Here is a 15,211-nt window from a genome sequence, read left to right as displayed (position 1 = left end):
CTTTCTTGAATGCACACCATGCTTTAACCTGTTCATTTTTTTCTTAACTAAAAAGACATAGGAATGAAGAATTAAGCAGTTGGAAAATGGCTAGCTCTCTACAACCCTCAGCCCCATTAGCAATCACACAGGCAAGATACTGTATGAAGAAAGAGTCATCCAGTGTGCACTCAATGGAAGATGATGCAGAACCCAATCTCCCACCTGGATGATTCACTGAAATCCGCCCCCCCCCCCCGCCCCATCTTTTTCCCTTTGAAAATTGTTATGGCTGAGCAGAATCTTTGGAGTTTGTCTCTGGACACGAGTCCACCATCTCCCCATATTGCTAGCTTTTCTCATTAAGGTACCTTTCCTTTCTATTGACACTTCAAAGTCATAGGATTTGACTCGAAGGAGGCAAAAATAAAGTATTTTCAGTAGATTTGAGAGGAGCAGGATCAAGATGGCAGAGGAGTAAGATGTGGCTCTCACCTTCTCCCACAGAACATCAAAAAAACCAACTACGTGTAGAATGATTTGCACAGAATATCTATTGATCGCTGGCAGAAGACCTTAAACCTCCCCAAAGGGCAAAAAACCCTCCACATAACTGGGTAGAACAGAAGAAAAAAAGAGAGAAGAAAAGGGGAAAAGGAATCAGGACAGGACCAGCACTCCTGAGAGGGAGCTGTAAAAGAGGAAAGGAACCCGCACCCTGGAAGTTCACCTAGCTAATGGGGGGGAATCAGCCAGGACAGAGGGACTTCAAAGCCTTGGAGAAAAGTGCAGCAGCCGGACCAAGGAGGGCAAAGCAGACAGAGAGAACCACACAAACTATCAGTCCACTGCCTCTGGACACCACAGCCTGAGATGCTCTGATGGGGGCTGAGGACTAAGACTAAGGCTCTGGTGGTCATTTCCAGGAAGAGGACTGGGGTTGCCTATATTGAGACAGTGAGGGGCTTAGGGAGGAAGCACCACAGCCAAGGGAAGCGGAGGAGGCCTGAGCCTACAGGAGAAGCAAGGTGCCACTGCCATGGAAGGCGAGAGGTGGAGGAGCAGGACTGCCATAGGAATATCTTTCTTTCCACATGTGTTTGTTCTTGGGTGGCAGGGTGCCTCTTGCACAGGCTACAGGCGGTGGGGGTAAGCTGCTGCAGCCATCTCTCAGACTCCAGAGGTGGGTATGACCAGCTACCCCTAGCAGTCCGTAGACTGGCGCCACCTATTGTTGTTTTCATTCCCCTGGGAACTCCCACACATTGCTGTTGCCATTGCCATATGCTGTCATCACCACCTACACTTCCTGAGGGTCACTGCTACTTCCCAGGGCCCTGCAACCAGGAGCAGCCTATGCCACCTCCCCATGGGTCCTCACCATTGTCAAGAGCCCAGAAAGCAGGCACTGGCTACTTGCCTTGCCTACTGCCTCCATCTCTGTGGAAGCATGTACAAGCCATACACTAGCACACCCCCCATCAAGGGGATAACAGTCTGCACACACTGAGGAAAGAAATAGCAAGCATCCAAACCAACAACAGCCTCAAAAGAAGAAAAGAAAAAAAGAAAGCCCTCACAAACTACCAAGGGGTACTCTTGCATATAAATAGCCCTCTAAGACTAAAGTAGTTCTTTTCCCCTAAACTCACAGAATAAGAAAATTAAAGGCAAAATGAAGTTCAGGAATCATTCTCACAAGAACAGGAGAATTCACCTGAAGGAGCAAACAATGAAACAGGCCTCTGCAGTCTAATAGACACTAAGTTCAAAAAGGAGATAGTGAAAATACTATAGGAATTAAGAGCAGCTATGAACAGTAATGCAGATTACTTTAGAAAGGAACTAGAAAATATAAGGAGGAGCCAAGAAAAACTAGAGGATTCATTTGCAGAGACACAAGCTGAATTAAAGGCACTGAAGAGCAGAATGCATAATACAGAGGAATGAATTAGTGATTTGGAAGATAGAATAATGGAAATCACCCAATCAGGACAGGAGACAGAAAACCAGATGAAAGTACATGAAAGCAATGTAAGAGATCAATGGGATAATATATAGAAGGCCAATTACACATAATAGGGATTCCAGAAGGAGAAGAAAAGGAAAAGGGGATTGGAATATATTTGAAGAAATTATGTCTGAAAACTTTCCAAATCTAAAGGAAACAGCTGTCAAGATACAGGAAGCAGAGAGGGCCACAAACATGTTCAACCCAAATGGACCCACACCAAGATACAATAAAAACAGCAAAAATTAAAGATAAGGAGCAGATTCTAAAGGCAGCAACAGAAAAACAAAGTGTTAATTACAAGGGCACCTCCATACAGCTATCAGCTGATTTCCTTATGGAAATACTACAGGCCATAAGATATGTTCAGAGTTCTAAAAGGGAAAAATTTATAGCCTAGAATACTCTACCCAGCAAGGATATCATTTAAAATAGAAAGAGAAATAATTTCTCCAACAAAAAGAATATAGGAATACTAAACTCATTCTAAAAGAAATACTTAAAGGTCTCCTCTAAACGGGAAAGTAAGAAGATACAGGATAGAGGAAATCATGGTTGGAAAGTAATCACTTAAATAAGCCAGTATACAGATCAAAAAGGAAAAAAAAAAAGTCTATTTGTAAAAGTGATGATAAACACAGGGAACAGCAAAAGGATAAGCATGAAAATGTAAAAAAGGGACATCAAAATCATAAAATGTGGGGAAGGAAAGTAAGAAAATCTTGACACTTTTTTTTTTTAAGACTGTGTTTGAGCCTATATGACCATTAGATTAAAGTAAATAGATATACCAAGGGATTAATGTACTTGAAAAACAGGGCAGCCACAAATCAAAACCAAACAATACATTCAGCAAAACTAAAAAGAGCATAAAATTTTTAAAAAAGCATAAAATAAAAGGAAATCACCCAACCAAAAAAAGAAAGGAACAAGGGAGAAGCAGAATCAACTGGAAAACAAGGGTGAAAATGACAATAAGTAGATATTTGTCAATAATTAACATAAGTGTCAGTGGACTGAATGCTCCAAGGAAAAGACATAAAGTGGCAGACTGGATAGAAAACAAGAGCCTACAATATGCTGCCTATAAGAGACTCATCTTAGGGCAAAGGACACATATAAAATTTTTTTTTTTCGCCTTTTTTAGGGCTGCTCCCATCGCATGTAGAGGTTCCCAGGCTAGGGGTCTAATCAGAGCTGTAGCCATCCTATGCCACAGCCACAGCAATGCACATATAAATTTAAAGTGAGGGAATGGAAAAAGATAGTTCATGTGAATGGAAAAGACAGGAACGCAGAAGTTGCAATAGTCATATTAGGCAAAATGGACTTTAAAACGAAGGCCATAAAAAAAGACAAAAAAGAACACTATTTAATGATAAAAGGATCCATTTAGGAAGAGGATATTACAGTCATCAATATATATGCCCCTAATATAGGAGCACCCAGATAAATACAGCAATTCCTAACAGACACAAAAAAGCAGAAATTGAGGAATACAATAACAATAGGAGATTGTATCACCTCCTCACATTAATGGACAGATCCTCTAGAGAGAAAAATCAGTAAAGCAACAGAGATCCTAAATGACACACTAGAACAGTCAGACTTAATAGATATTTTCAGGACATTACATCCAAAAAAAAAAAAAAACAGAATAAACATTCTCCTCAAGTTCACATGGAACATTACAAGGATTGACCACATACTTGGGCACAAAACTCACCTCAACAAATTTAAGAGTATAGAAATTATTTCAGGTATCTTCTCTGACCACAATGGCATGAAACTAGAAATAACCACAGGAAAAGAAATGAGAAAAAATTGACTACGTGGAGACTAAACAACATGCTAGCTACTAAGAAACCAATGGGTCAACAAGAAAATCACAAGAATTTAAAAATATACCTTGAGAGAAATGATTATGAAAACATAGCCATTCAAAGTCTATGGGGATGCCACAAAAGCAATCCTTAGATGTTTTTAGCCCTTCCTCAAAACAGAAGAAAAAATCTCAAGTCAACAACCTAACCTAGCATCTAAAAGAATTAGAAAAAGAAGAAACAAAGCTAGTCAGCACAAGGAAGGAAATCATAAAGATTGGCGAGGAAATCAGTAAAATAGGGATTCAAAAAGCAGAGAAAAAAAATCAGTAAAACCAAGAGCTAGTTCTTTGAAAGGGTAAACAAACCTCTGGCCAGACTCTCCAAGAAGAAAGAACTCAAAATAAGAAATGAAAAAAGAGAAATCCCAATGGATAATGCAGAAATACACACACACACAAAAAAAGAGAGAATACTATGAGCAATTATATGCTATCAAATTTGACAATCTATAAGAAATGGACAACTTTCTAGACATACATATAACCCACCAAAACTAAATCAAGAAGAAATAGATCAACTGAACTGACTGGTCACTAGAAATGAAATTGAATGTCATAAAAACACTCCCTGCAAACAAAAGTCCAGGACCAGATGGCTTCACAGGTACATTCTCCCAAAGATGTTCTATGCAGCCACCATCACTCTAATACCAAAAGCAGACAAAGATAATACTGAAAAGCAATACGCCAATATCTTTGATAAATAAGGACACAAAATTCTCAACAAAATTTTAGACAACAGTACAAAAAAGATCATACACCACAACCAAGTGGGATTCATCCTGAGTTCACAAGAAAGGTTCAACATACACAAATCATTCAACGTCATACACCACATTAACAAAAGAATGGTCAAAAACCACATGATCATCTTGCTAGATGGAGAAAAAGCATTTGATAAAATCCAACATCCATTCATGATAAAAATTCTTACCAAAGTGGGTATAGAGGGAACATTCCTTAACATAATTAAAGCCATTTATGACAAGCCCACAGCAAATGCAATACTGGAGAAAAGCTGAAAGCCTTTCCACTAAAATCTGGAACAAGACAAGGATGTCCACTTTCACCTCTTTTATTCAAGGTAATATTGGAAGTCCTAGCTACAACAGTCAGACAAAAGAAATAAAAGGTATCCAAATTGGAAGAGAAGAGGTAAAATTGTCACTCCACACATATGACATGATACTATATATAGAAAACTCTAAGGACCCCGCACAAAAACTACTCAAACTGATCAACAAATTCAGCAAAGTAGCAGGATACAAGATTAACATTCAGAAATCAGTTGCAGTTCTGTATACAAACAATGAAATATTAGAAATGGAATATAAAAATACAATACTTTTTAAAACCACACTCCCCAAAATTAAATACCTAGAAACAAACCTGACCAAGGAGGTGAAAGACTTATATGCTGAGAACTATAAAGCAATCAAGGGAATTAAAGAGGTTTCAAAGAAATGAAAAGATATTCCATGCTCTTGGATTGGAAGAATTAATATCATTAGCTTATTTGATGAGAAAATTTCTATAAGTTTAGAAAGAACATAATCAAGTAGAATAAAAATCTAAACTTGTGTTATATTTAACACTGATAAAGAAAACATCCGTCTGTATTAAATGAAAGTTATTAAATTTGACATTTGCCAAATTTTTACCTATATTATCAGTACTTGAATTCTCAAATGTTTGTTAATTCCTATAAGAATATTTTTTGAACCTAACATTCAGAATATTAGCAAAATATTAAGGTTCACTTTCCTCATTTTAGGAATATGCCACTTGTACGAGCACATGTTTTCTCTATAAGCCAATCAGACTTTCAGTGTGTGAAACTGAAAGTCTTTTATATTCTAATTCATTAATTCCATCTGGAAGTAGAAAAACATTACCTATACACATAATGGGATATAACGGCCTTTCTGAATTAATAGGTAGATAGACACACAGTCACACAAAGAACTTATAATTCTAAAATTTTAGCCATGGGTTAGCAGTAAACACATAATTATAATATGTACTGACCCATACTAAAAAGCTGTTCTGAGCAAGTACAGCTTCTTCATTTGTACTCAAATAGAAAAGACTAACAAACCAGATTTTCTGTCTTTTGTCATTCAACAGAGAATGGATTTCTGAAACCATTAATCCATTTAAAGGAATCATTTAGACCTTAAAATCAATTCCCAAAATTAGTAGAGAACAAAATTAAAATTAGATAAATAAAATCAGCAATGTTCCCTTTATTCAGAAGCCAAGAAAAGACACTCCTGGGCTTAAAATAAAGTGCGCCACTTCTGGTGAAGAAGTTTGCCTGGCTTTGGTCGGTGAACCTATTAAGCATCTTGTTTTCGAATGTGCTTTTTTGGAACACAAACCAGTTTGTTTCATGGCAAATTCTGAATAATATGGCTCCAAAATATTAATACTGTATAGCAACTATATTATTTAAACAGATAATTTTTTTTTGTCTTTTTTGTTGTTGTTGTTGCTATTTCTTGGGCCGCTCCCGCGGCATGTGGAGGTTCCCAGGCTAGGGGTTGAATCGGAGCTGTAGCCACCGGCCTACGCCAGAGCCACAGCAACGCGGGATCCGAGCCGTGTCTGCAACCTACACCACAGCTCACAGCAACGCCGGATCGTTACCCCACTGAGCAAGGGCAGGGACCGAACCCGCAACCTCATGGTTCCTAGTCGGATTCGTTAACCACTGCACCACGACGGGAACTCCTAAACAGATAAATTTTAAGGGAGCATTAACTGTCACATCAAACATTCCTTTTCTTCCTAGGCATTGCAGCTGTAGCAGGTGTAAGGTGTTACTAATCCATTTTATATAATTTTCGTGGAAAGAATTGCTTTGCCAATGTATCCATAATAAATTTCTCCTCCATAGTATTTTCTAAAAGACAACCTAAGGTATTTTTAAATTATTCTGTACTTCTCTTCCTCTTGCCCAAAATATTAGATGTGTGGGAATTTCAAATAGAAGTATTTTTAAAATGAAATTCCTTTAAAGCTACTTCTCCTCCCTCTTTAAAGTTTATGCTTTGTTTTCGTAAATACAAAATGGGTAATATGGATACATAGCCTGGTGAGGAATCTTGAAACTTTCCACATACCAACATAACCCACTTTGGCCTCCCAAAGTCTTTTGCTATTCTGGTCCCATGCCTCTGTTAGCAGTAATTACCAGTTATGTTAGTTTGTGCCAAATTCTTGCTTTGTACACAAATGGACAGTAGGAAAAATCATTAAACGTTCTCTTCCAAATAATGTCAGAGTTTTCAGTTAAGTTATTGGTGGAGAAAGACCTTTAACAGTACTTGAACCAAGATTACAAGAGGTAACATATTTCACAAGCAGTAGAAACATTACTGAATGTTTTTCTGTATTTTTGCATTACTGAACCACAGATAAAGTGGTTCTGTAAATAAAAATGAATGGGATTTTCTTTTTTCTTGTACCTAGAATTGTTAATTATTGGGGTCTAGTATTGTTCAGATCCTTTACTGTTGTTTTTTGTTTGTTTGTTTTTGTTTTGGTAGCATTTGAAAAGATTACACCAAACATTCATGTCATAGAGGTAGAATATCTTAACCATCATCTAGAAATCAACGAAATAAATGGGCATATTTCTGAAGAAGACATTGAGCACTGGATATTACAGGTTACATTTTAAGTTTATTGGCACATTTGCCAGAGGTATTTCTCTGATACTAGGGCTTAAACTTCAAAATATCTTTGTGAAAGCATTCCAGTGTGTGAAACTGAAAAGGGAGTCCGCTTCTCATCATTTAGGTGCTGGTGGTTGGATTTGTGGTTAATCCATGCCATATGGCTGCTCTCCTCAGTGGGAAGTGACGGCAGCCCTAGGAGCTTTACCCCATCCCCAGGGCAGCTGCCTTGGACTCAGTTGCTTTGATCTTCTTCTGTTGCACAGCTGGGAAGAGCAAGGGCTGGTTTTCAGTGTCCCAATAGAACAACACATGAAACCATTGTCATAGACTACACCTTGATTTAGACAAGCATTTTTCAGAGAGTCTAAGCATTTTCACTTTCATAATCCCATTCACAAACTCAAGTTTGAGTTATTTCCTTAAAAAAAAAAAAAAAAGCTTTTTTTTAAGGTTGAAAAAGAAATTCTTATGGAAATTTAAACATTTTACAAATAAGATTTCATTCTTAAATGTCTTTTATTTCCTGCAAGTTATATTATGTTCTTTCTAAGAACAAGTTTCAAACAAATAGAAAAGATGAGTACAATTCCTGTAACATACCCATTAAGTACAAATGTTTGATGTCCTTTCAAGTGCTGTTATTCTTGTAGTTATTATGTCCTTTTAGCTAAGGCTCACAGCTTGCTCCAGTAGCCTTTATATTGCCACACTATTACAAAAAATAATTTGGGAAAGATTGTGGTATGAAGTTTTTAGTGGGACCAGTAAATCTCTTTATAAAGGCACTGCAAGGTAAACACTTTGGAGAAGAATGCTTGGAAATGTGATCAGATTCTTAACAGAGTTCCCAAAAAGAGCAAATTTTCAAAATAACATCAGCCCCACTTAGTAGAAAAGTTTGCTAAAAAATCCAAAGGGAGATTTCTATAAACTCTGATTTGAGTTTTAGTCTTGTGAATTGTCCTTAGCCTTCCTCTTACCCTTCTTTTCTTTTCCTTAGAGAAACACAGTTGCTTCTGCAGCTTTGGGAACAGAGTTGTTTTCCACAGAAAAATGTAAGGGAATGTTTCCCCCCCTCTACATCCTTGTAATCACAGTGGATGTGGTAGAGTAATAATATAGAGATGGATACTATTAGCAAATGCAGGTTTCTTCCATGTGTTTTTGTTTGTTTTCACGGAGTGCTTTGCCCATCCACATTCCAGTCCCTATAATGATACTTCTATTTATTGTTGTTATCACCATCAACAGCAACTATAATCTGGCTTGCAATTCCCAAGAGTCAGCTCACTCCTTGGTTACCAGGAGAAAACCCAAACCAGTTGTTCTTTTATGTGTACAGAACCCCAGTCTTCTCACATTGCAGTGACCCTGACATCATTTTGAGACTTCATGAACAGAACAGATAATAGATCTATGTCTGCTTCTGATACAGTAAAAAAGAAGTCTTTTTCTCCCTGGTGGTTAAAAGATTAACTGTGTAAATGAGAGAGTGACTATCAGGTATGTGCTTGTATATAATAGCGGTTCCTAAATATTTCCAAGTGCTTTCTCATTTTTTCAGTTCCTCTGGTAAAGTCTTTATTGGAGTGGAGAGTTGTGTGTTGAGGGGGGATTTAGGTACCCTCACCCATCATCTGGCAAGAAAAAAAAAACATCAAGAGGTCTTGGGGTAACTTGCAAACAGTCATAACCAGATATAGAATCTACAGTAGAAATTATTTCCTTCACAACTGCAGAGGGAACACACAGGGAACACAGACTTATTTTCCAGGAATTCTTAAAACAGTCTTTTCAACTCACAAAAATAAACCAAAAAAAGTTAGAAAATTACACAGGTTAAAAGGAGATGGATGAAGTAGATTAAAATTGCAATTATAAGGGTATTTTTAAAGAAAGGCCATTTTAGGGGAGTTCCCGTCATGGCGCAGTGGTTAACGAATCCAACTAGGAACCATGAGGTTTCGGGTTCGATCCCTGGCCTTGCTCAGTGGGTTAAGGATCCGGCGTTGCCTTGAGCTGTGGTGCAGTTTGCAGACGCGGCTGGGATCCCGCGTTGCTGTGGCTGTGGCTGGTGGCTACAGCTCTGATTAGACCCCTAGCCTGGGAACCTCCATATACCGCGGCAGCAGCCCCAGAAAAGACAAAAAGACAAAAAAAAAAAAAGGCCATTTTATATTGAGGCTTTGCCAGCTTATTAGCCAAGTGGCTTTAGGCTGCTTGTTTATCTTCTCTATACTCTTCTCATAATAAATACAAAATTGGGGTATGTATAACACCTATTTAATAAGCCAAGCAACCTATGCCCTCAGTATTAAAAGTCAGTAAAATACATTTAAAGCACCTAGCATAGGACCTAGAACATAGACTACCAGGCACACTTCTGATTGAAGGTCTTTGCTTGCAAGCTCTCTTTCCAGACATCCACAGTACTGACTCCCTGACCTCCTTTACATCTTCACTCAAATGTGTGCTTCTCAGGGACAGAAGGTGTCCCTGTCTGCTCTCTGTTTCCTCTTCAGTACTCATTGTATAAAATATATTTTTAATTGTTTGTTTTACTATATTAGCACCTAATATACCATGCATTTACTTATTAACCTCTCCTCCCTTACTAACTTGAAGTAGCATGGGAATTTTTTGTTCACTGCTTTACCTCTGATGTCTAAACAGTCCCAGACACAGAGAAAGCAATTGATAATATTTATTAAATGTATAACAAATGCTTAGGAAATTTTGTTATGCCTGCTTTAGTGAATTATTTGCTAATTAATGTAGGAAATGCTTGAGAAATTTATAATGTTAAAGTGATGCTTAGTTCATTTGAGTATTAACCTGCCTACCATAACCTCTTTCTATAGTTAATAACTAAGCCAGATTTTACCTAACTAGATTCAGAGCATCATTAAATCAAAATTAATGGGTTCCAATGTGATATAAATTTTATTTACACTTATACTTTACTTCATATAGAAGATAAGTTGCTAGGAAGTTGCAAATCAAATTTAAGGGAGAAATAATAGCTCAACATTTATCAAGTGCTTACTATAAAATCACAAGGAACAGTAGAGAATAGTTAAAAGCACAGGTTCCAGAATCAGGCTGCCTGATTCTGATTCTGCCCTTTCTTAGCTTAGTGACCCTGTGCTATTTAGTTACCTAACCATTCTGCGCCTCAGTTTCCTCAGCTATACATGGGAAATGATACTAATTCAGGTTTGATATTAATAATACTAATATTTTAGAAAAACCTTTCTCGTAGAACTTAATGTCAGGTGCTTTCTGAGCACTATACATGAATTAGCTTGGTTTATCTTCGTGACTACCTATTAAAGTAGTTACTATTCTTATGCTTTTTTAGTAAATTTTTTGAAATGCAAATAACCACTTGTTAATAAACTTGTTTTATAATAAGTTCAGTTTCTACTAAAGATGCTGCCTTGTGATTTTTATTTGTTTGTTTTAATGGGTAGTAAAGTACTCAAAACATTTTCCTCCTGTATTCTTTTTTTTTTTTTTTTTTTGGCCACACTCGCAGCATGCAGAAGTCTCCAGGCCAGGGATCAAAATCCCTTCCACAGCAGCACCCCACAACATAGCAGCGACACCACCAGATCTTTAACACACTGCGCCACCACATTGTTCTTCATTTGTGTCTTTAAACCATTTGTTTCATTTGCTTTCTTGCTTATCCATTTCCTTATAGCGAATGGACTTTTCTTTGAAGATGGAGTTCTAGGAGTGGAGTTATTAATTATTTCCCATTTTTCGGACACTGAAACAGCCCTAGTAGTATACTTTGATGATTTGAGTTTCATAGGCTTTACTTTTATGGCAAAATTGAATACTAATTAAGAGGCTTGAAACATAAGGTTGAAACATAAACTTTGTAATAGCAAATACTATACTCACCTAGAGGCACTAGAATTCATGACAACTCACAAGATCAAGGAGCTTACTGATTTAATTAGACTACGTAATATATGTCTGCGTGATTCGGCCATGAATCTTGTTTCAAGATGAGTTATTTAAAAAAAATTCTAGAAGAGAAGAATGAAAATTGCAGGGATGGAAAATGGATCTTATGAAGAGAAGCGAGATATATAGATGGGCTTCTTGGACTAGGGAATAGTAGGACAACTTAATTATATTTTCAGGGAGGAGTATGTTTATTTGGTTATTCTCCATATCTTAGAAAAACTGTACTTAATGCAGAAGATATAAATATATCTAGTTTTCAAAATTATAAATACTGAGAAGGGCTTTGGAGAGAAGATATAAATTCAGAAGATGACAGACAGTTTAGACCAGTGAGACTGAAATTTCTATGCATAAAAATCCCCAGGGATCAATTAAGTGCAGATTCCCAGGTCCCCAACAGAGATTCTGATCCAGTGGACCTCTAGTTAGGCCCTAGAATTTCCATTGCTATCAGATACTACAGTGGGATTCTAAGTAGAAACAAATGTTGAAAAACCAACTCTTAGTAAACAGTGAGATGGGTTATATTGTTCATTGCCGCTCATTACAGTTACTCAAGAAGTCACACATTAAACCACAGAGAGGAATGGAAATGTTTATATAATATATAACCATTGATATTTAAAAAAGTAATATTCAGCAAGGAGAAGTTGAATCATGGCTAACACCTTTTAGATATGGTAAAATATCTTCAGGCAATACTTTGGACCTGTTGTTACACAGGATTATAAGGGAACACTTTGCTAAATAAGTATTTATATTTCAGATGTGTTGACATGTACTCCTGATAAATGAATGTTAAATTTCTAAAAGTTAGCCTCTGTTTGCTGTCTTCTTCAAGTAACCTCTTTAATTCTGTTCTTGTGGGTTTATTTTTGTTTTTGTTTTCTAGGATGGAGCTTTGATGTTGAAGAGAGAAAGGTTCCAAAACCCAAGTCCAAGTCTTATGGTGCAAACTTTTCTTGGAACAAAAGAACAAGAGTATCCACAAAATAGGTTGGCACTGACTATATCCCTGTGCTTGACTGTGAATGAAGTCAGCTGTGCAGTATTTATAGTCTGTGTATAATACATCTCTTAATCTCCTAATAAATTTGACCTTTAAACTACAGATAAATTTTGTGGTGTCTATTTTAAATGTTTTTTGAAGTCTCAAATTAGATATGTAATTTCCTATATAGAGAGGAGTTTTCAAGTGATCATACCTCTAGGAAATTTCAGCACTTTAAAAAACTTGTTAAAAGGCATGCTTGAAATCTGCTGCAATATTGAAGTTTTACGCTTGCTTTTTATGGCCATTCTCAAGTTAATAGTGTTGATAAACTACCAGCCACCATTATTAAAATGCTGTTTCAGAAATTTTCCTTTTATTGTAGGGAATGAAATTCATGATTACATTGCAAGCTGATAAACCTAAAACCCAATCTCCTTATTATTGAAATTCTCTTCTTTAATTAGAAATATTCTCTAAGCTTCTTTGAGCCTGAATGAATTGTGTTCCACACTAAACTCTGTCCAGAAATCCACACTTCATGATTGTGAGGGTTCAGGTGAAGATTTTATATTCTTATGAATTAAAAGACTCAGAGAAAATAAAACCAGTTCTTTGGTAGAGACGATTAGTGTTCAGTGTTATTTTTAGAAAATATAGGTAGATAAATGCTTTTGTTATGTGTTAATCATTTAGATCATACACTATGAGTTATCAAGGACACTCTTGTCAGGCACCTCCATAAACATTGTAAATTAATCTTCATAATCACTCCCCCAGTTTGCAAAGACATAAATCAAGGCTCAAAGGGACTAAATAACATTCTCAAAATCACCTAAGTCCTAAATGCCAAAGGTGGCACTCGAACCCATGTCTCTCTTCAAAGCCCATACTCTTTTAATTACTTTAGTTACAAAGAAATAGGATTGATTAATGGCAGGTGATTTCTTTGGATCACTAACATCTTCTTTGGTGTTTAAAAAATCATAAACTAAATAAACATTCTCTCACAGTCACATTTCATAAAAACACTATTAGCACATTGACCTAGGCCAACAAAGAAAACTCATCAGAGTATGATATACCATATTGTATGATAATGTTTTGGAGAACCTGCTGGCAGTCGCTTTTCAAAATGTCAACTGCACATTCCATTTAATTTAAAAAATCCTCTTCTAGACAAATAACCTATGGATGTGCACAGCAGTGAATGTACAAAGATATTGCAGAATTGTTTCTAATAGCTAATAAGTTGAAACTGTCTATTAAAAGGGGAATGAAGTTGAATGTTGTATAGCTATTATAAAGAACAAGAAATAATCTGTATAAGTTGTTTAGAGTGATGTTAAAGATACAGTGCTAAGTGAAAAAAAACATACCTAGATGAGGTGGAGCAGCAGAAGCTAACAGTTATGCACCTAGAATATTTCAGGAAAAACATAAGAAACTACTAACATGATTTTACTGGTTACCATTGGTTGTGGAAGAAGGGAGTCTTGGGTCTTTACATCTATTTTAATATGTTCTTTGGATGTAACATACTATATGGACGTATTTGTATAATTAAATATATATCACTATAAGATATATATTCCTGATGTGGCTCAGTGGGTTACAAACCCAATTAGGATCCATGAGGATGTGTGTTCAGTTCCTGACCCCACTCAGTGGGTTAAGGATCCGGCATTGCCATGAACTTCGGTGTAGGTCACAGATGCAGCTCAGATCCTGCATTGCTGTGGCTGTGGTGTAGGCCAGCAGCTGCAACTCCCATTCAACCCCTAGCCTGGGAAATTGCATATGCTGCAGATGTGGCCCTAAAAAGCAAAAAAATTCATCTATTTGAAATTATAGACATCCTTATACACTACAAGTCATATCTTGCCATCTTAAGCTTTGCCTGAGAAATTATAAATTTTAATTACTACTATTTAAAAATTTTAAATAAACTATAAAATACAAAATGACAAAATATAGCTGTTAAAAAGTCCCATAGATGTAGTGGGTTAAGGATCCCGCATAGTCACTGCTATAGCTTGGGTTACTGTAGTGGTATGGGTTCAATCCTTGGCCTGGGAATTTCCACATGCCATGGTCATGGCCAAAAAAAAAAAAAAAAGACGTTCTATAGGCAGAGTTCCCATTGTGGCACAGTAGAAACAATCCAACTAGTAACCATGAGGTTCCAGGCTCGATCCCTGACCTCGCTCAGTGGGTTAAGGATTCAGCGTTGCCATGAACTGTGGTGTAAGTCACAGACGTGGCTAAGATCTGGCATTGCTGTGGCTGTGGTGTAGGCCGGCAGCTATAGCTCTGATTGGACCCCTTGCCTTGGGAACCTCCATATGCCACAGGTGCGGCCCTAAAAAGCAAAAAAAAAAAAAGTTTCATAGATATTTCAGTGAGTGTGAGTTTAAATTTCAGGTAAAAATCATCATATCCTTGGGAGTTCCCGTCGTGGCGCAGTGGTTAACGAATCCGACTAGGAACCATGAGGTTGCGGGTTCGGTCCCTGCCCTTGCTCAGTGGGTTAACGATCCGGCGTTGCCGTGAGCTGTGGTGTAGGTTGCAGACGCGGCTCGGATCCAGCGTTGCTGTGGCTCTGGTGTAGGCCGGTGGCTACAGCTCCGATTCGACCCCTAGCCTGGGAACCTCCATATGCCGCAGGAGCGGCCCAAGAA

General features: G+C 37.3%; 1 protein-coding gene across 1 annotated transcript in view; it reads left to right on the top strand.

The window, feature by feature from the left end:
• Positions 1-12,656, top strand: part of NDUFS4 (NADH:ubiquinone oxidoreductase subunit S4) — a 112,566-nt gene extending 99,910 nt beyond the window's left edge. Inside the window, exon 5 of the mRNA XM_047762420.1 lies at positions 12,432-12,656. Within this exon, the coding sequence (XP_047618376.1) occupies positions 12,432-12,535 (104 nt within the window). The 3' untranslated portion in view covers positions 12,536-12,656. The remainder of the gene's footprint in view (positions 1-12,431) is intronic.
• The last annotated feature ends 2,555 nt before the right edge of the window (positions 12,657-15,211 follow it).

The sequence above is a fragment of the Phacochoerus africanus genome, chromosome 1 (genome assembly GCF_016906955.1).
Source record: "Phacochoerus africanus isolate WHEZ1 chromosome 1, ROS_Pafr_v1, whole genome shotgun sequence".
NCBI lineage: Eukaryota > Metazoa > Chordata > Mammalia > Artiodactyla > Suidae > Phacochoerus > Phacochoerus africanus.
This window is presented reverse-complemented; position numbering and strand designations above follow the sequence as displayed.